The sequence below is a fragment of the Herpailurus yagouaroundi genome, unplaced genomic scaffold, assembly GCF_014898765.1.
Source record: "Herpailurus yagouaroundi ecotype Mexico unplaced genomic scaffold, PumYag 186, whole genome shotgun sequence".
NCBI lineage: Eukaryota > Metazoa > Chordata > Mammalia > Carnivora > Felidae > Herpailurus > Herpailurus yagouaroundi.
In genome coordinates, this window is record NW_024412417.1 from 29,334,572 (window position 1) to 29,355,574 (window position 21,003).

At 43.2% G+C, this 21,003-nt stretch overlaps 1 protein-coding gene across 1 annotated transcript in view; it reads left to right on the forward strand.

The window, feature by feature from the left end:
- Window positions 1-21,003, forward strand: part of DEPTOR (DEP domain containing MTOR interacting protein) — a 139,135-nt gene that overhangs the window by 34,641 nt on the left and 83,491 nt on the right. The window contains exons 2-3 of the mRNA XM_040494318.1: window positions 9,124-9,302; window positions 10,543-10,666. Coding sequence (XP_040350252.1) covers window positions 9,124-9,302; window positions 10,543-10,666 — 303 coding nt within the window. The remainder of the gene's footprint in view (window positions 1-9,123; window positions 9,303-10,542; window positions 10,667-21,003) is intronic.

Here is a 21,003-nt window from a genome sequence, read left to right on the forward strand (position 1 = left end):
AAAGTCAGACACTTAACCAACTGAGCCACTCAGGTGCCCCACGGAACTCTTTCTAAACATGGAAGTCAGAAAATCTGGGTTCAAGTGCTGACCCTGCCCCTGGTTGAAATGTGACTTGAGCATGTCACTTTAATTTTTCTGAACTCGCTTCTCTGTCAGTGAATATGACAATGCCTTCCTGATCACAGGGATGTCATTGGGTTCAGTTCTGAGCGTGTGGCTGTGTTCAGATGTCAAGTATAAATGACTTACTATTTTTGCTTATACTCCTCATCAAGATCTCAAATATAGTGAATGATAAATGGGACTCAGAATCAAACATGCTTCCCTCCTGGGTGTGTTTACCATCTCAATTTGTTGTGGTGACAAGATACCCAGCATATACGGGACTTTTCTTTGCACTGACTTGACCCATGCCCTGGAAGGGCTCTGTATAGAACTTATGGCTCTGACCTTGTTCCTGATTCACAGAGCCATTTCTTATGACCCTCCTGAAAAGGGGTCTTGCTGGTGGAATATTTGACATCACGTGCTCACTACAGCTTTCTGTATAGCATGCCTGTGGGGGGGGAGGTGGGATGGGGGTGTGTGAGACCAGTTCCCTCTGGCTTTCCAGAATCACATGTGCTCTGTTTACATTAACCAGTTTCATGCTCTTTCCTTCCTATCACTGTCTGTTGTTCTGATCAGGTTGGAAGAATTCAAGCATCTTCTTGAAGCAAAACCTCATGAAATGTGTATTATGATCCTATTTCACATAAATATATATACATAAACATAGCCATACATGTGTACATAAGAAAATACATAAGAAACTATTAATGTTGGGTTCTTTTGAACAGTGGGGGTCAAGAACAATTTTGAACACACCCCAAAGTAACTACAGTAGTGAACCTCATGCACCTGTCTCCCAGCTTTGACAGTTAGCATCATCAGTACCCAGCGTCGTGTTATACATATTGAGCTTCTTTTTATCTACCGTGAGCATATATTATTTTGATAATTTGAAATATTAATTACAAAGTAAATTCAAACATTAAAAGGAAATGCAGGGGCGCCTGGGTGGCGCAGTCGGTTAAGCGTCCGACTTCAGCCAGGTCACGATCTCGCGGTCCGTGAGTTCGAGCCCCGCGTCAGGCTCTGGGCTGATGGCTCAGAGCCTGGAGCCTGTTTTCGATTCTGTGTCTCCCTCTCTCTCTGCCCCTCCCCCGTTCATGCTCTGTCTCTCTCTGTCCCAAAAATAAATAAACGTTGAAAAAAAAAATTTAAAAGGAAATGCAGTAGGTTAGATTTCATTTGTTCCTGTCTTTTTCTCATCCTTTTAGATTCGGGTCCTTTCAGGGGTAGGTGATCAAGAGTGATTTTCTCTGAGTTCTCTGATCCCCAAGGACAGATATGAGCTGGTGCTGAACATCTGGCAAAGACAAGAGCTTTGGTTTACAGCACATCTATGTCAGGGCTATTGCTCAAGTCACAAGGCTCACACTGTCAGCCTCACTGTTTGGCTTGCTGTGTTTTTTAATTAAAGCATTTACTTTGGCTGAGATTTATGACGCTGTTTTTAAATGAGAATATGTGCTTTCTGTCCCCCCCCCCCCCACTTTGTTCCCTGGGCCCCACAACCTGTGCGGTTCCCTGCAAGCTATTTTTCAAAAAACAATTTCTGCATTTCTTATCAGATGGACGGTAATTTTGCAGGGATTATTAACGCCCTGCGCTCAGTAGTGTTTGTTCTCCTGGGGCTGGGAGAGGAAATTGTCTGATGCAAGTCCCACAGCTGGTTTGCTGGACAGGAATAGAATCTTACAAAATCACCTTGAATCTAAAGCCTGTGAATGAACCAGCTGTGTCAGATGAACGTCGGGAAGGTGGTTTTTGTATTTAAATTTCTTGGCCAGTGGTATTGAAAATGCAGCTAAAATAGGGATGGTTATTCTTCCCAGTGGTTCAATGTGGACTGATTTGGACTCTGTTAGTCAGAAGACTATTCTGCTCTATGCCTTCTCCGTGCTGAGTGCATTGTATGAGCAAATTGATTTTTCACGTCAACAAGGATCTATCCCCTATTATGCACTAGGCACTAGAATTACAAAAATAAATAAGCAACTCTCCCTTTGTATCCTTCTCATCTAAGTGGAATGCAGCAAGATGAATGTTTTCCTACCGGCACTAAAATAGTGTGGGAGAAGGGAGGGAAGAAGGTGTTGTGACTTTTGGAGGCTGGGGAAATGTTCACAGAGGAGGTGCCTTTTAAGCTGAAGAGCAAATAACATTTTTTGAATTATTGAAGGCAGAAGAAGGATCTGTGTCTTGAGCAGAGGCATGGAAGGTAATGGCATGTGCGGGGGATGGAGAAGAGCCCAGTGTATCCAGACTTTAGGGCAGGTGCATTCGCGGTTAGGAGGTGAGAAAGGTGAGGAAGTTTGGAAGAGGCCTCTGGCCAGGATGGAAGGACCTCAGTAAGACTGGGTAGCCGTGGTTCTTTTTGATTCGGGGAATCGAGGCTTATTCAGTCACCTGAAGGGATTGGTACTGTTCTGGTTATTATTAAGGTGGGCACAGCTTGGAAGAAGAACTGGAAAACTCTAAGGGACCGACGCACTCCAGGGACAGGCATCTCTTGCTGTCCCTCTTTTGTGACTTAGGGGCTCTTTCTCCTGCCCTCGTAGCTTCGCTGTGCTGGCCTCTCTGCTTGCTTCTCCTTCCTGGTTGGCCAGTTTCTTCAGTGTCTTCCAGTCTTGGGAATTTTTCACCTTTGCTCTAGGAATTCCGTGCAGACTGTGTTGGGGATGTGGAGGGTGTATGTGGGAGAACCGAATGGGAAAACAAGGAAATACTCTGGACCTGGCTGCCCTTTAGCTAGAATGCCCCACGTTTCTCCGTCTTAACACAATTACACCTGGGTAATTTGCGCTCGAAGAAAGTGTTCCTTGGCACAAATAGAGTTTGAAAACTTCAGCTCCAGTTTAAATCTTAGGAGGGAGCCGTTCTGCTTGGATAGCTGATTACTGTCACTTGGGTAGGATCTTGTGCCTCTGGTCGCCTCACTGAATTGCCTCGGGGCATGTACGTGCAGATGCCACCTTAGGTCAAGGGTTCTTTCAGTCAGGAACTGCCCCAGGCATAGGAAACAGGTCTAGGGTCATGAACTCTGCCTGAACTGAGGTGGGTAAGGTGTGGAAGGCAGTTTTAAATGGAAGGGGATGTTGGACATGGCAAACAGTGTGACCAATGTGTCCAGGAAACATGGTTTAAAAGTGTGGCTTTTAGGAGGCACCTGGCTTGCTCAGATGGTTGGGTGTGTGGCTCTTGATCTCAGGGTTGTGAATTTGAGCCCCATGTTGGGTATGGAGATTACTTAAAAAATGTGGCTTTGGGGCGCCTGGGTGGCTCAGTCGGTTAAGCGTCCGACTTCGGCTCAGGTCATGATCTCGCGGTTTGTGAGTTCGAGCCCCGCGTCGGGTTCTGGGCTGATGGCTCAGAGCCTGGAGCCTGCTTCCGATTCTGTGTCTCCCTCTCTCTCTCTGCCCCTCCCCCATTCATGCTCTGTCTCTCTCTGTCCCAAAAATAAATAAATGTTAAAAAAAAAAATTAAAAAAAAATGTGGCTTTTAGGCCCTTGCTCATCATTTTATGAAGTCGTTGTATTCCATGAGAGGCTTAGCTACTCAAAATTTTCATTTTTCCGTAAGACTTTGAAATACTCCTTACTCTAATCCGTTTTTGGAGATCTCCATGCATATTAGCATATTAAAAGTTGTGAAAACCAGGGGCACCTGGGTGGCTCAGTGGGCCAAGCGTTTGACTTCAGCTCAGGTCATGATCTCACGACTCGTGAGTTCGAGCCAATGTGGGATTCTGTGCTGACAGCTCAGAGCCTGGAGCCTGCTTCAGATTCTGTGTCTCCCTCTCTCTCTGCCCCTCCCCTGCTCATGCTCTGTCTGTCTGTCTCTCTCTCTCTCAAATATAAATAAACATTAAAAAAAAAAAGTTGTGAAAACCTGTAAGGGGTAAAGTTTAGTTCAGGTAAAAGGAAAATGTTTTTTTGGAAAACACTCATACATGTACAATAGGGATTAAAACTTTGGAAATTGATTACCCGGGAATTGAAAGCGTAGTTTTGTAATAATAGATGTTTACTACTAAGTTGTGGAGTGGGACTCCTATTAAGTTACTTGAGAAGCCTCCTTACCTTTTTGAAAATGGCGTCATTTCTGTTAGTGTCCTTGGACATTCATTTGTTCAGCAAACATTACGTGCCCACAATGCTACATGGAAACACTTGGTTATGTGTTGGCAGTGTGAAAATTCTTATCTTTTTATTGGGGTACTTTTTCTGGCATGTATAATTTGTCTTACAATTTTATTTTAGACAGAGAGCACAAGCAGGGAAGGAGCAGAGGGAGAGAGAGAATCTTAAACAGGTTCCACACTCAGCTTGACCTGGGGCTCCATCTTACGATCCTGAAATCATGACGTGAGCCAAAATCAAGAGTCGATGCTCAACAGACTGAGCCACCTAGGCGCCCCTGGAATGTATAATTCTTAATGCTCATTCTTAGAATTCTGTATTTCTGGCTATGAAAGAAAAAAAGATGGTTGGGGCGCCTGGGTGGCTTGGTTGGTTAAGCATCTGACTTCGGCTCAGGTCATGATCTCACAGTCCGTGAGTTGGAGCCCCGCGTCGGGCTCTGTGCTGACGGCTCAGAGCCTGGAGCCTGTTTCAGATTCTGTGTCTCCCTCTCTCTCTGCCCCTCCCCTGTTCATGCTCTGTCTCTCTCTGTCTCAAAAATAAATAAACGTTAAAAACAATTAAAAAAAAAAAAAAGATGGTAGCACGATTATTGACCCCGGTAACCTGTCTAAAAATATCAGTATCTCCTGGATCCAGAGTTCTTTCCCGTCCATCATCTGTCTGCTCAGGTTTCTGAACATGGAAATGTACCAGGCCCCGGTAGAGCTGAAGAGGCAGGGGCTTCTCCCCTCTGTGCAGGGTGAGGATCGGCGGGAATCAAAAATGCTCGAGAATTAGCCCCACTCTCAGGGTTCAAGAAAGGATAGTAACCAAAAGGTTCTATTTTGTAGTATTTAAAGATAAATATTACCTAATAATTTTTTTTAATTGGAAAGTTTATAGGAGCTAAATCTCTTCTCTTGGCTCATAACAAATTCCTCCTCCACCAAATTAGATGGTAGCTTGTTCCACGTTTCAATTTCTAAATAAATTGGTCTTCATTATTCTTGGATTCCTGACAGACATCGTGTCTAAGAATTAATGTTTCACATTCTGCCACTTTGAGCATGTTAAACAAATTACTCAGTGTCATTGCCACTGAATTAATTAGAAGGATTCATGTGAGGCTTTAGCACCCCTATGTGAACATGTTTTTTATTAAGCTTCATTTATTTTTTATCAATAATTACAACTCTGTTGGTATTGCGGTTTTAGCATTACCTGCGTCAGAGGGTTGTCATGAGGATTGATGGCCAATAAAGCAGGTAAAACAGTGCCTAACAAATAGTAAGGGCTCAAATGCTGTCCTTATCTTTGTTAATGAACTTTGTAACTGTGTGATGAAGTAATCATCATGGACATAATTGTCCCCATTTTCCCAGTGAAGATTCTGGTGCTCGGAAGTGTAATCGTCTGGAATTACTGGTGGTGTCAGGACGAGAGCCTAGTGTTCATATTCCTAGTCTTGTTTCTGACTGCCCTCGTAACTGACATTTTGAGGTTTAGGATTTTGATATATGAACTTGGGGAGCATGCAACGTTCAGGCTGTAGAAGTTAAATTAGCATATGTGTCGGGGCGCCTGGGTGGCTCACTCGGTTAAGCGTCCGACTTCAGCTCGAGTCATGATCTCACAGTTCGTGAGTTCGAGCCCCACATCGGGCTCTGTGCTGACAGCTCAGAGCCTGGAGCCTGCTTCGGATTCTGTGTCTCCCTCTCTCTCTGCCCCTCCCCTGCTTGTGCTCTGTCTCTCTCTCTCTCTCTCTCTCTCTCTCAAGAATAAATAAAACACTTAAAAAATGAGCATATGTGAAAATGTTTAGTATAATATGGAGCATATAGTAGGAGCTCAATTAAAATGGTTTTTTTTTTTTTTGTAATTTATTTTGAGAGAGAGCAAGTGGGGAGGGGCAGAGAGAGAGGGAGAGAGAGAATCCCAGGCAGGCTTTGCGCCATCAGTGCAGAGCCTGATGTGGGGCCCGATCTCAAGAACCACAAGATCGTGACCTGAGCCGAAGTCAGACAGTTAACTGCCTGAGCCACCCAGGTGCCCTGGTTTTTTTCTTTCTGTTCAGCTTACAGGAGTTAGGACCCTCATTTCTCTCCTCCTCTCCCTTCTCCGTGCTGATGTCCCAGCTGAGCACTTCATTTCCGGACCACTCAGGTGCCTCCGGTCTTAAGTACTTTGTGGTTGTCTTAGCTTAGGCCACCATTACAGGGAATCACAGACTGAGCAGCTTAAACAACAGAAATGTACGGGGGCTAGAAATCTGAGATCCAGGTGCTGGCAGGGCTGGCTTTTCTGAAGTCTCACTCCTTGGCTTGGAGGTGGCCACCTTCTCTGTGTATCTTCACATGGTTTCCTCTCTGTACATGAGTGAGTCCTAATTTCCTCTTTTTATGAGGATGCTAGTCATGATATTAGGGCCACCCTCATGACTTTGTTTTAATTACCTTTTATTTTATTTTTAATGTTTATTTTTGAGAGAGAGAGAGACAGCATGAGTGGGGGAAACACAAAATCCAAAGCAGGCTCCAGGCTCTGAGCTGTCAGTGCAGAGCCCGACATGGGGCTTGAACTCATGAACCATGAGATCATGACCTGAGCCGAAGTTGGACCCTTAATGGACTGAGTCACCCAGGTGCCCCTAATTTAATTACCTTAAAACTTTTTTTTTTTAATTTTCTTTATTTATTTTTGAGAGGGAGAGACAGAGAGTGTGAGAGGGGTAGGGGCAGGGAGGGAGGGAGACAGAATCTGAAGCAGGCTCCAGGCTCTGAGCTGTCAGCACAGAGCCCGACATGGGGCTGGAACTCGCAACCTGCGAGATCATGACCTGAGCCAAAGTCAGATGCTTAACCGACTGAGCTACACAGGTGCCCCTAATTTAATTGCCTTTTAAAAGAGCCCCATCTCCAAATATAGTCATATTCTGAAGTACTGGGGTTTAGGGCCTCAACATACGAATTTTAAGGGAACATACTTCAGTCTAGAACAGTGGTCTAGCAAGAAAGAGATCTAAGCCTCAGAGTTCTCCCAACGTATACTATAACCCCTGGGGTATCAAAACCCGTTAAATGTCATTAGGTGAGCTCTGTTCAAAAAGCAGGCAAGAGTATCATCTACTTTTTTCCTTAGGGAGTAGAGGAAAGGAGGTCAGGACCTGTTCTGTGCCAGGCACTATGCTGGGTGCTGGTACTTAATAGACATTATGTCGCCCAGTCTCAACGTGGCCAAGGATAGGCTGAACATAACTGCCTTCATTTTACAGAGGAAGAAAGAGACATTAAGCCACTTGCCAGGCTCATACAGTTATTGTGCGATTTACTCATGTGGCAGTTGAGAAAATGAGGTTAGGGGCATAGGATGATGGGGGTGAAACAGGAAGAAAACTGATCTTGTGTTTCGCCCAACTCAAGAATTAAAAAGTAAATGCAAGGATGATAAGAGAAGGAAAAACAAATGGAAGAAATTCTTTTTCTTTTTTAAAGGCAGGTTTAAGACTCCTTTGGAGGGGCACCGGGGTGGCTCAGTCGGTTGAGCATCTGACTTTGGCTCAGGTCATGATCTCACGGTTCGTGGGTTCGAGCCCTGCATTGGGCTCTGTGCTGACAACTCAGAGCATAGACCCTGCTTCAGATTCTGTCTCCCCCTCTCCCTGCCCCCCCCAAATTAAATATTTTTTTTAACCTTTATTTATTTTTGAGACAGAGAGAGACAGAGCATGAACGGGGGAGGGGCAGAGAGAGGGAGACACAGAATCCGAAACAGGCTCCGCTTTGAGCTGTCAGCACAAAGCCCGATGCGGGGCTCGAACTCACGGACCGTGAGATCCGAAGTCGGACGCTTAACCAACCAAGCCACCCAGGCGCCCCATCTAAATTAAATAAACATTAAAAAAAAGACTCTTTTGGAATAAAGCCACTGAGTTCTGAAGGGAGTAAGGGAAGGTTCTGTGTCAACCACTTTTCTCCACACTAATCCATCAGCCTGTAAATAAATTGTGTTTGTCCAACAGCTTTAATCTATCTCTCCTGGATTTTTTGTTTATCCCTCCCTGGCTAAAATCAGCAGGATGTGACACTTGGGAAGTTGGACTCTGAAGGGAGACCAACAGGTTCAAATCTAATTTTAATCACTTTTTAGGTGTGTGGCAAGTCACTTAATCTCTCTGGGGCCTCAGTTCTCTCTGCTGTAAAAAAAAAAAGAAAAAAAAAGGAGATGGTAATAATAACTTCTGATGAGGTTGTTGCAGACACTAGTGCATCTGTGGAAAGTGCTCAGATAAGCATCTGGAACCTGGTAAGCGTCACGTAAGGATAAGCTATTGCCCCTGTAGAAAGCGGGACAGGTGAAGGCCAGGATCCCTGTGCACTTTCCCACATAGGTCTCTGATTCCTGGAAGTGCATAGTAGCAGAGGTTGGAACACTCATTTGTTACGTACGTGAACGAATGCAGACGTGGTGACCTTGAGCAATCTGTGATGAAGAGGAAGTACCTGGTTTCAGCAAGTTTCTAGAGTTTTTGTTTGCTGTTTGGTCGAAGCCATAAGCCCACTGGTGGAGGAATAAAGAGAAGGCAGTGAGACAGAGCAGGGGTGAGAAAGCTTTTCTCGGTTTCCAGGCTGGCAGGAGAGCTCTAGCTTGTCCATGGTTGTTTTCCCCTCCATTTGCTTGCATCATCTCTAGATCTGGGGGTGCAATCACTGTCTGAGGCCTCTGGGCCCTGACCGTGTAGAACATCCCCGCCCCCTCCCCCACTGACATACAGGGATGTGAACGGCACTCGAATGCATTTAGAGCTTCCACTTGTTACTGAGCTCTGCAATCGGCTGACTGATCTGTGTTGTCATTAAAATTCCTAAAGTGATTGCCAAACTTTCTTTCCAGGCTCAGGCTGCATGAAGAAAAGGTTATTAAAGATAGGCGACATCATCTCAAAACCTACCCAAACTGCTTTGTTGCCAAAGAACTGATTGACTGGCTGATTGAGCACAAAGAGGCTTCTGACAGAGAGACAGCAATCAAACTCATGCAGAAGTTAGCAGACCGGGGCATCATTCATCACGGTGAGTGAGGTGGCCACCGACCGTCAAGGTAGCTTGGGAGGAAGACACGGGCTGCGTCTTCTATTCCAGATACAAACCTACCCATTTAAGAGATAAAACGCTTGGTCTCCTGTGCACCTCTCGCTGGTGGCATTCCCTTCTTTCCTCCAAGAGGCATTTGGGCTTATTTCCATTTACTGCTTCATACTTTTTCCTTTCTGTAGATGCATCTCTTAGCAAAGTATCATACTGTTGCAAGTGCTTTAAATCATTATAAAAATGCATGATTATTCTTGTACAACTTGATTAACATGCTGTTTGTGAGATTCATCCATGTTTGCTCATTTTCACTGCTGCGTATACCATGTATAATTATGCCTTTGTGCCTTTACCCGTTCTCCTGCTGATGGACATTTAAGGGGTTTCCAAATTTTTGCTGTTACTCTCGACATCTCTACGAACATTCATGAACATGTCTCCTTGAAATCTCTAAAACTGACCAAGACCTTTCATATGTTGATGTTCTCTTGGGCTGGAATGCCCTTTCTCTTCACTTTTGCCCATTTTCTATCCAATCTTCAGGTCTCTAACTACATGCGAGCTCTTCAGAGAAGTGTCCATTCTTTGCAGCTAGGCGACGGGGGTTCTTTGGTCTGTCACTTCAGTATCGCCTCACCTCTTTCATTGCCCTGTTGTACCGTATATATATATTTTTAATGTGTATTTATTTTTGAGAGAGACAGAGACATAGTGTGAGCAGGGGAGGGGCAGAGAGAAAGGGAGACAGAATCCGGAACAGGCTCTAGGCTCTGAGCTGTCAGCACAGAGCCCGACGCGGGGCTCGAACCCACAGACTGCAAGATCATGACCTGAGCCGAAGTTGGACGCTCAACCGACCGAGCCATCCAGGCGCCCCATGTTGTACCATATTTTTATTACATGCTGACATTGCTCTTTATTTCACTAGCCTTCACATTCTTTGAGGCTGATACCTCCCCCATTGTGCTCAAGAAGAGTTTGTGGAATGAATGATGAATTGAATTTTGTGACCTTTTACTAGACAATGAGGTGATGGTGATGGTGATAGTACTCACTCTATTCCAGGTACTGTGTTAAATACCTGTATTAAATCATAGAGGAGTGTGCTTGAGAAATGAGGCAGTGAAACAAGTCTTAATTAGCATCTCACTGCATGTGAGGAATTAAATGAGTTTTGTTTTGTTTTTTTCTTATGGGCCTCTCTGTGTATATTGTGTTTCAGTGTGTGATGAACATAAGGAATTCAAGGACGTCAAACTCTTCTACCGCTTTCGGAAGGATGACGGCACCTTCCCGCTGGACAATGAAGTGAAGGCCTTCATGAGAGGACAGAGGCTGTACGAGAAGTATGTTGCTCGTGGAATCCCCCATGTGATCTTAACTTGTGGAGAGAAGCAGGGCTATTTCGGGCTTTTATCATTCTGACTTCAGCCTGGCTCTTCACGCGAGATGGTTACATAACTGTTCCCATTAATATGGGAAGACTCCATCACTCATTTGCTTTTCTCTTTGCCAGGGATGAAGTCGATTTCATAAGATTCTTAATAAAGATTTTATTTAAATATAAAATATTTAAATACTTATTTTCTACGTGTAAGTCGATGTGACAAAATTCCAACATAAAAAAAAAAAAAAACAAACCCCACAAAGTTGCAGCTCGCTGTTTGCCCTCAAGTCATGCAGTTGCCTATTTTCTCTTTTGAACACCGTTGTGTAACTTGGAGGTTTGATCTTGTCAATGGCTGGAGAAGCAGTGTCAATTACAGGGGAAGTTCAAGTTCAGGTTAAGAGATGAGTCGTGAGAGGACTTCAGGAGGCAGGATGGTGTAAGAGGAATAATCTCTCAGCTCTTTGAAGAGGGGAATGCATTGTAGTCAGGAGGATTCAGAGGCTGGATCTCAGATCTCCCTGGCAGTCCAGTCCGTGTCTGGGCAGATCCGCTGTTCCTGTGGTCCCTTTTCCATCCTGCCTTGTTTTGTTTTGTTTTGTTTTTTTCCAGGGCAGCCACTAGAGCAGACACTACCTCCTTAACTCTGGCTGCCTTTCAAGGCTTGAGGGAGTTGGAAATATGTATTTATCGCACAAAAGAGCCTACTCTGTGATGGGTGGGTTGGTGCATGGGGAGGTAGGTCAGGGGGGTCCGATCAAGCAGCATGATGGCTAGGAGCCAGACGAGTTTGATTCTAGCCCTGTCACCTTACCTCTGTAAACCTCCTCTTTTATGACATAGGAGTGGTGATGGCACCTACCTCCTAGGTGTTTAGTGCTATTGTGGGAATTAGAATAAATTGTGTCAATTACTTAAATATTTAGCTCAGTAGCTCGGTGTGTCAGGCCCCAGAGATGACAGTCGTTTCAGATATTAGCCTGACAGCGATGGCCACCCTGGAGTCTGTCTCTCCTGTGTTCTGCCTCCATCCCAGTTCTGTTCACCTGTTTCTGGTGCTGGTATTGTCCAACACATGCCCCATGTGTGCTACTTCTCTCGTCTCTTGCTTTCTATACGGAGGTATACAAAACCCCTCATCTCCTGGACTCACATGAACTTGAATGGAAGGGAGCCATTAGCACCTTTGTGTGTACATCTGAGTGTATGTATATGTGTTGTTGCTGTTTTCTTTTACTTTCTTAGCTCATTTCGGAAAATTCTAGCAGGTGGTAAGTAATTTGATCACTATGATGGTCCTTTCAAAACGTAAGATTCTATGTTGTCAAAAACATGTCATTTCCACGGATCAATATTGCTATATCCTTTTTTCTGTGTGCAGTTAGTGTTCAGTATCTCAATTTCCCAGTAAATTTATTCCTCAAAATGCTCGTGAAATTAGTAATAGGAAAAGTTGTTTATTTATTTATTTTTAATAAAAAAAAATGTTTATTTTTAAGAGAGAGAGACAGAGTGCAAGCAGGGGAGGGGTAGAGAGAGGGAGTTACAGAATTCGAAGTAGGCTCCAGGCTCTGAGCTGTCAGCACAGAGCCTGAGGTGGGGCTCAAACTCAGGAAACATAAGATCATGACCTGAGCCGAAGTCCACTTACCCAAATGAGCCACCCAGGTGCTGATGCTAGGAAAAGTAATTTAATCAGTACTTAACCTTGCGTGAACTAGCTGCTGCCTCTCAGTCTTGGCCCCTATTGTTGGTTGCTGGAACATACATGGAACAACCTTTAGGGCCTTTGGAATTGATGGCTCAGTGTACCTACATGATCAGTTTTGTTTACCGTGCCTTTAATCATTTTTATTGTATTTCTCATGTTTCCCTGGATATCTTTTCTATGAATGTCAGCATGTATATTCTTTTGTAAGTTTGGGGTACTTTAAAAAATAGTGTGAAGAAGTAAATAGTTTTGTGCACAGCTCACCTCTTCAAGGATTTTATTTATTTTACTATTGAAGTTTTTTTTCCTATATTTTTAAAAGCCAGAATACTTGTTTAGGATATCTCTAACATTTATGAAAGAAGGCCTTGCAAAATATATGTTCCTTTTTTTTCTTTGCCTTTTAAAATAATAACAATTGATAATATTTGTTGGTTGATAACTATGTATCAGACATCCTGACTAGTCCATTTTTTTATTATCATAATGAACCTGATTTAGAAGAATTGTATCCATTTTATGGAGGAGGAAAATGTGGTAGGGAGAGATTCAAGCTCTTACTCAAGGTCCCTTCACTAGTAAAAACATCTGGGATTCGAACCTAGGAGCCCACAGCCCAAACTTATTGCTACTAGGTTGTTAATAAATTTTAGAAAACATTTTTATTATTAGGAAAGATGTATCATTATTTATCACTTACGGAAATTAAATTAATGAAATCAGTGTTTTCTTCAAAATTTTAGAAAACATTTTTATTAGGAAAGATGTATCATTATTATTTGTGGAAATTAAATTAATGAAATCAATGTTTCCTTCAAAATGTAGTTTATAGTAAAATATAACAGGGAGTTTGTAAATATCTGGGTATGGAAGTTTCTGTAAAAAGTAACTGAAATAGTTCTAAGTAGACATTGGAAAAGAAGAGTAAAACAATTTTCCTTCAACACAAATCTACCTATAGATTTAGGGACTAAAGAACACAGGGAATATAGTAAACAGTATTGTAAGAAAAAAAAGAGATACATTTTTTTAAAGAATTTATTAAGAAAAAAATTTTTTTAACATTTATTCATTTTTTTGAGAGACAGAGAGAGGGTGTGAGCAGGGGAGGGACAGAGAGAGGGAGACACAGAACCTGAAGCAGGCTCCAGGCTCTGAGCTGTCAGCACGGAGCCCAGCGTGGGACTCGAACTCACTAAGCGTGAGATCATGACCTGAGCCAAAGTCGGATGCTTAACCGACCGAGCCACCCAGGCGCCCCTTAAAGAATTTATTTTTAAGTAATCTCTACACCCAACATGGGGCTCGAACCCAAAACCCTGAGATCAAGAGTCCCACAGTCCACTGACTGAGCCTGCCAGGCACCCCCAAAAAAGAGATGAATCTACATGGTATGCTAAAAGTGTGATAGAAACATCTTTTACTTGTAAATGAAGCTCTTCAAAACACTTCTACTAGATTATTTTATTTGAACTCTCTTAATGGAGTAATAATAGAATAGTAAATAATAATAGAAATAGTAGCGTAGTAAATAATAGTATAAAATACAATATAAAATAAATGGGACATTACATTATCACCCTGGTTTTCGGGAGGAGCATTTGGGACCTGAGGCAATAAAATCATTTCTGTGTGATGGCGATAAGGCTCAAGAGGGACACCTGAACCCAGGCAGCAGGTGCACAGGCCGCTGCTCTCCACACACTCCCACCAGCTCTGGAGGGGGCTGGCTGTGTTGTCAGTACATTCTTTTTGCCCTCCTCTTGCTTGCTTGTTCTGGGTTATTAATAGAACGTTGTGAAACTGGGTGGTTTCTGCCTGGGGTTTTGGTGAACCGGGCTGATTTCTGGGCACCTTGATTTCCTATCCATAGAGACGTTTCTCAGTATGCTATTTTGTAGGACACAGCTGTATTTCAAAACTCACAGTGACTCTGCTACCTCTCAGTATCCATCTTGCTCCAGTTAATTCAACTCAGAGGTACTCAAATGAACACCAGTTAAGGGGCAAAAGCTGGCCTTTTCAGGGTGTCCCACCATGAGGAAGGTTATGGGAGAGCTGGTGACCAGAGTCCTTTGCATAGTGAGTGACAGTGGGTGTGGGTTTTCGGAGTCACCCAGCCCTGCTCTCCAGTCCTGGCCTCCGACTAGCTTGCTCTGCGACCTTGAGCAGGCTGCTGAAACTCTCTGATCTGTGGTCATAAATGGAGGCAAGGCTGAGACCCACTTGGAAAGGCTGTTGGGAGGAATTTACAATCTGTGCATTGCTGAACACAGTGCTAGGCACAGAGTGAGAGCCCAAGCAATATTAGCAGCTGCTATTAGAGTAGTAAATCAGTATATAAATGAACGGTATCTATTATTCTTATTATCATATTCTTTTAAGATTTGGCCTAGCCTAGAAGTTAAGAGCCGGGAGCCAGGCTGCCTGGGTGTGGATCCTGGCTCTGTGCCTTGTTGGCAAGTGGCTTCACCTCTCTGTTCCTGCCGTTGCCGTCCTGGTATATGGAAATATTGATTGTATTGACCTCGTAGACTTCTTGTGGGGCTTAAATGAACTAACATGATGTATGAGCACACAGGTCAGGGCCTACCTCAGGGTATGAGCGTATCTTGTTGACCATCTACTGCTGCCAGCTGGACAGAAGTGTGAGGAGGATGTGTGCCCCTGGATCAATGCCCAGAATTTGTCATTTTGAGCAATTCATCTGAGAACATTCAGGTCCCACTGCACTTCCATCAACAGGCGTTCATCAGACCTTCACTATGGACTGAAGGTGCATAGGATAGGGCACGCCGTCTCCAGGAGGGGCATACTGTTTCCCACTTAATTTTGCATGGGCCCAGATACCTCAGACATGCAATGCATGAACAAAACTCACGTCCCAAATAGTGCAATTTTTAGTTTTCATATGCAACCTGCATCATCAGGATAGAAATACCTGTGACTTAAAAGAACAATGGTGGATCTGTGTACTCAGCCTTCATGTGGCAGAAGGTATTTCAGGTGCATATTCCAAATGACGAAGATTGATTATCATCTAGCAGTTAGCAAAATAGATCTCTTTAAGGAAAAAGGTGAACTCAGGATTATCAAGTGTTCTCTCTATATATTGATAAATAGAGTTAGCTATAAAAGAGAATATAAGTTTGAGGTACAATCTGGACTTTCCTTACTAAAACCAAAAGTTGAAATGCACAGTTTAAAAATGTTAATTTTTTTTTTTTATCTTAGAGAGAGCATGAGCAGGGGAGAAGGGTAAGGGGAGAGAGAGAAAGAGAGAGAGAGAGAGAGAGAGAGAGAGAGAGGGAATCTTAAGCAGGCTCCACACTCAGCACAGAGGCCAACACAGGGCTTGATCCCATGACCCTGGGATCATGACCTGAACCGAAATCAAGAGTAAGAAGCTCAACCAACTGAGCCACCTAGGCGCTCCTAAATGCACATTTTAAACTAACCCTGATTTTCATCTTGAGACCTAGAGGAGACTTCTCAATTCTAATTTAACCTCAGTCTTAACATGGAGGTAGGTCCCTTCTAGGTCTGGTTCATAAAGACGTTAGTTTAGTTTTTCACCTAAAGGGCCTTTGGTCTGTTCAGCAGCAGGAATTTCTCTCTCCAGCCACTCATGGTCTATTTAGTTTGCTTAGGAGTATAAACCTGAGTGAAGGATTGGTTTACAGTGCCCGCATGCCATTAGATCTCTGTTGAAGTCCCACGGCTTCCTTTATATTCTCTCCTCCATAGGACTGAAGGGAAATATAAGGGAGAAACTGTATCCAAAGGGGAAAAGCCCTTTTGTGTGTTTTATCTTATCAGAGGTTTCTCTCCCATGTGCCCCTGGGGTCTTTTTCCTGTTCCCTCCCAGTGCCTGGCACAATAAATATTTATTGAATGAACAAAGGACTCCGCGTGCTATGATCGCTGTGAGCTGCTGAACTTGTTCCATGAAAGCGCTACAGAGAACTTGCTTTTAATGGCAAACAACACTAGCCAGAGGTTCACCTTGTCTTGCCTCTTTAGGGTTTAAAAAACATCTTACGCATTATCATATTTGGCCCCCTGCCCAATGCTGGGAGTTATTACACAATTAATCCCACTGTAGAGATGAGGAAGATGAGCTAGAGAGAGGTGTAATGACTGATGTAACCCTAAAGCATGGAGCTGGAGGAAAAAAAAAAAGTCTTTAAAAGTTTTTAAGCTTTTGACTCCATCTTGTTCCATTTCTGGGATAGAAGTGCTTTTCAAACTGAGATACTGAGTCCTATGAATTGATTCCAATTTTGTGTTCAAAATGCATTTTAATTATTTTGCAAACTTTAATAAAAATACTTCCTAATAGGCTGTGTATTACATTTTCACAGTTTACATGTGCTGCTCAGTTTGATAGTGATTCATACAGTCTTGGAGTGAACATTTCCTGTCTTCTTGGTTTATTTGAAGAGTGTCCTAAGATTGCAATGTAAGTAGGTTGAAAGTTGTTTCCTTTCCCAACTGCTTGTGTGAGTGACAAGGAATGATTTCCATGCTGTATAACTAATGTCAAGAACTGTTAAGAATCTTGAGATTTTATTTTATTTGCAAGCTAACAAGTTTGCGTGCCATCACTTCCTGGATGCCGGCAGAAGACAGGAGACCCCTGGGTCAGAGACAAAGGACAGTTTGTTACTCTCAGCAATAGTAATAACCAGAGTATCGTCATCTTCTGGAATGAGTTCTGCAAGCTTTGGTTCCTATAGCAGAGCACAATGGGTGCCAGATGACACCTGCCAGGGTTGGGTTACAGAAGAGGATCGAAAGCATGAGGAACCTGAATTTTTTGTAATAGTCTTAAAGCAAACTGCTCTCTAGCACAGAGGGAGACATTATCTTTATTATACAGGACAGTAAACCAGTCTGCCCTTTTGCTTCAGAGAGAGACACTATCTTCCAAGTCTGCTCATTAGGCAAACATTGAAAAGATAGTTTAGAACATGGGCTGTCAGTGCTTCTGCTTGCAAGATATGAGGAGATGTGCACAATCCACGGAGAATTATACCCTGGCAACTGAAACAAAATGCACAAATTAATTGGATTTTGTAGCTGATTCTTGAGGGAGCAATAAATATCACCACTTGTCTTATTTTTGTATTTTTGTGTGTATGGTAATCAAAGCTACCATATAGGTTTCATTACTTAACGTTTGTAAGTATATGTTGTGTTACAAACATGAAATTTTTAAAAAAGGGATTTTCTGTAAAATTTTACTTGAAAAAAGAGATTACTGCTTTAAAAAGTTTTAAAATGATGCTATTTTTAAAGGACTTTGTCTTTAAAGTCTTCTCACAGGGTGTTTAACAACAATTTTAGAAATGTAAGGGGTTTTATTATATGTGCAGCTCTATGTGGAGTCATGGGAAACTTTTGATCTAGAACTGCATCCTTGTTAGGTGCTCCTAACCATCTATTCTTTCTTTTCATTTATTTATTTTTTAATGTTTATTTATTTATTTTGAGAGAGAGCGCACGTAAGCCAAGGAGGGGCAGAGAGAGAGAGAGAGGGAGAGAGAGAATCCCCAGAAGTCTCTGCGCTGTCAGTGCAGAGCCCCACGTGGGGCTCGATTCCACAAACCATGAGATCATGATCTGAGCCCAAACCAAGAACCAGACGCTTAACTGACCAAGCCACCCAGGCGCCCCTCTTTCCTTTCTTTTTAAAAAAAGTTTCTATATAACAGGCCATGCAAAATTGTGGGCTTCACCTGACGGGTTATTAAAATGTTTAATAATTTGCCTGTCAGAGACCTTGGACTGGAGAGACTATATAAAACAAACTCATTGTTTTATCATTTTCAATATCTACAAAAATTTTATACTGCAGTTATTTTCAAACATTTTCTCTGTCTAAACACTCCCTTATAAGTTCTAAGTGTAAAGTATGGAAAAGAGTGTGTATGTATGTTGAAAACATCCAGCCCTGGTTCACCTAATTTTGTTGGTTTTCTAATTTTTTTACAGCTTGCAGCTTCAGCCTGCCAGAGAAGGGCCATCTAGGAGCCAACCTCATGGCCAGTTTGGTCATGTAGCTGAGCTCATGCCTGTTCTCTGGGAACAGAACTAGCCAGGGTCTATACTTTTGGTTATGCCCCAAGACTGGGAAGTAGGGGTAGTGAAATGCATCTGGGAACACAGATCCATTGGAAACACAAAAAGTGATGATGTGGTCACTTCATACTCATCGGGGTGGTGATCACAAAAACAAGCAACAAATAATAAGTAACAGTGTTGGTGAGGATGTGGGGGAGATGAACCCTTGTGCATTGCTGGTGGGAGTGGTGTAGCCACTATGAAAAATGGTATGGGGGGGGTCCTCAAAAATTAGACGTAATATTACCATATGATCCAGCAATTCCACTTTTGCATATGTACCCAAAGTAATTGAAATCAGCAACATTATTTACATTAACCAAAAGGTCAATGTAACCAATGTCCATTGATGGATGAATAGATAAACAAAATGTGGTACATATGTACAATGGAATATTATTTAGCTTTAAAAAGGAAGGAGATTCTGAGGCACCTGGCTGGCTCAGTCGGAAGAACACTGGTTCTTGATCTCAGGGTCGTGAGTTCGAGCCCATGTTGGGTGTAGAGATAAATAAATAAAATAAGTAAACTTTAAAAAGGGAAGATATTCTGACACGTACCACAACGTGGATGACAGCATCATGCTAGTAAGCCAGTCATAAATGGGCAAATGTTGTATTATCCAACTTATGTGAGGTCCCTAGAGTAGGCAAATTCATAAAGACAAAAAGTAGGTTGCCGAGGACCGGGGGGAAGAAGGAACAGGGAGTTATTATTTAGTGGCTATAGAGTTTTGCTTTGGGAAGATGAAAACGTTCTCAAGATGGATGGTGATGATGATTGCATAGTCAGGTGAATGTACTTAATGCTACTAAGCTATATCCTAAAAATGGCTAAAATGGTAAAATATTATCTTTATTGACCACAATTATAAAGTAGATAAGTTACAATATTGTAAATCACTAAAAAAGCGGGTGGGAGGTGGGCAGGAAGCATCAGGCTTAACGTAGAGTACCAGCAAGCACGAGAATGACAGAGCAAGGTGACATCCATGCTGTGAGGGCCAGATGTTGACCAGAGGAATTGGAGAGACAGTGGTGTATGCCCTGGAGGTGCGGACGATAACGATGAACTGGATACCAAGCACTTCACCAAGTTCACCAAGGTGAACTACCAGAAAGCATGGGGACCATCCCAACCTGGGTTTCCAGCTCCAGAGCCCGTGATCGTAACTGCTTTTCCGTCTGCAGTTTCCACTTTGCAAAATTTCTGTAACTTCAAGCCAGGGCGGTAGCGATAATGAACGCCACTAGATGATAGTAAACAGTATGCAGCTGAACAGATTTTTAAATGGGGCTGAGAAACATCTCTGGGTCTGGTCTTGGAAATCACATTCCCCTTACTGTTTCTTGGCAACGCTATCCCCATATAACGTATGGCAGTAATATTCAAGCTTTGTTAACATGCGGAACAGGCAGCAAGCCAGCTGTGCCTGTCAGAAGCCATCAGCCCTAGCTTGTCATCTACAGATTTCTAGCTCTAGGTGTCATTTAGAGCTGATTTAAAGGTAAACACATTGCTGCTTCAACGGCAGACTGGGTTCCCTGATGGTGGAGGTTGACTGTGCTGGTTATTTCTGCCATGTTTTCCTGATCCCGCGGAACTGCTGGGTGGCGAACCTTGTCGTTGTAACATTCACTTTGCCAATCCGTCTCTGTTGTTACTTTTCAACTGGTAAAATGAAAGAGCCATTTGAGATTTCTAGAGTTGGGGAAGCATGTGCCAGAGCTCTTCTCCTGTCTCTCATCAAAACATGCAACCTTTCTGAGCCTGTTTTTCATCTCTAAAATTGCAGGAAAATGCATAATTCACGGATTTGTTGTGCAGACTGAGGTAAAGCCCAGCAGAGCCTCGTCTAATGCAGGGTGTCAAAATGCATATAGTCCAAAGTATCCTTGTGTTACCCCGGATTACCTCTCTACACTAGAATTGCATCCAGCATGCTGAGATGTCCACCTTGTACGTGAGACATTTCTGTTCGTCCTCCAGATCCATTCTCTCCCCATTCCCAGCCCTCCGTGTTCCCCAGAGACTGACCTACAGGGACTGACTGCATTACTAGGCTGCATTGCCATTGCCTCAGTCAGTGGGAGGCATGAGCAGGAAGTAAGTGGGAGGGAGGAGCGTGAGGTCAGGATTTTATTTCTCTGTTCCCTCCCCACCATTGGAGGCTCCAGCTGATGTCAGGCAGCCCTGTCCTTTCCCACATCTCTTTTAGGCTTTGGAAACTTCCCTCCCTCTAGAATCCTCAGACCGAGAGTTGTTAATGATCACTGCTGTTGCCAGTCTGGGAGCTTTACATTGTCATTTCCTTTAACCCTGCCCGTAGAGCAGTAGTTCTTTTATTATAAACTACCTTTCACTACCCATGTACACATTCTTGTAGTTTCCTGCTGGGACCTGGATTGATAAGCCCTGGAGACCCACCTGGGAACTGAAATGAGTGATCTTGTGTCTCC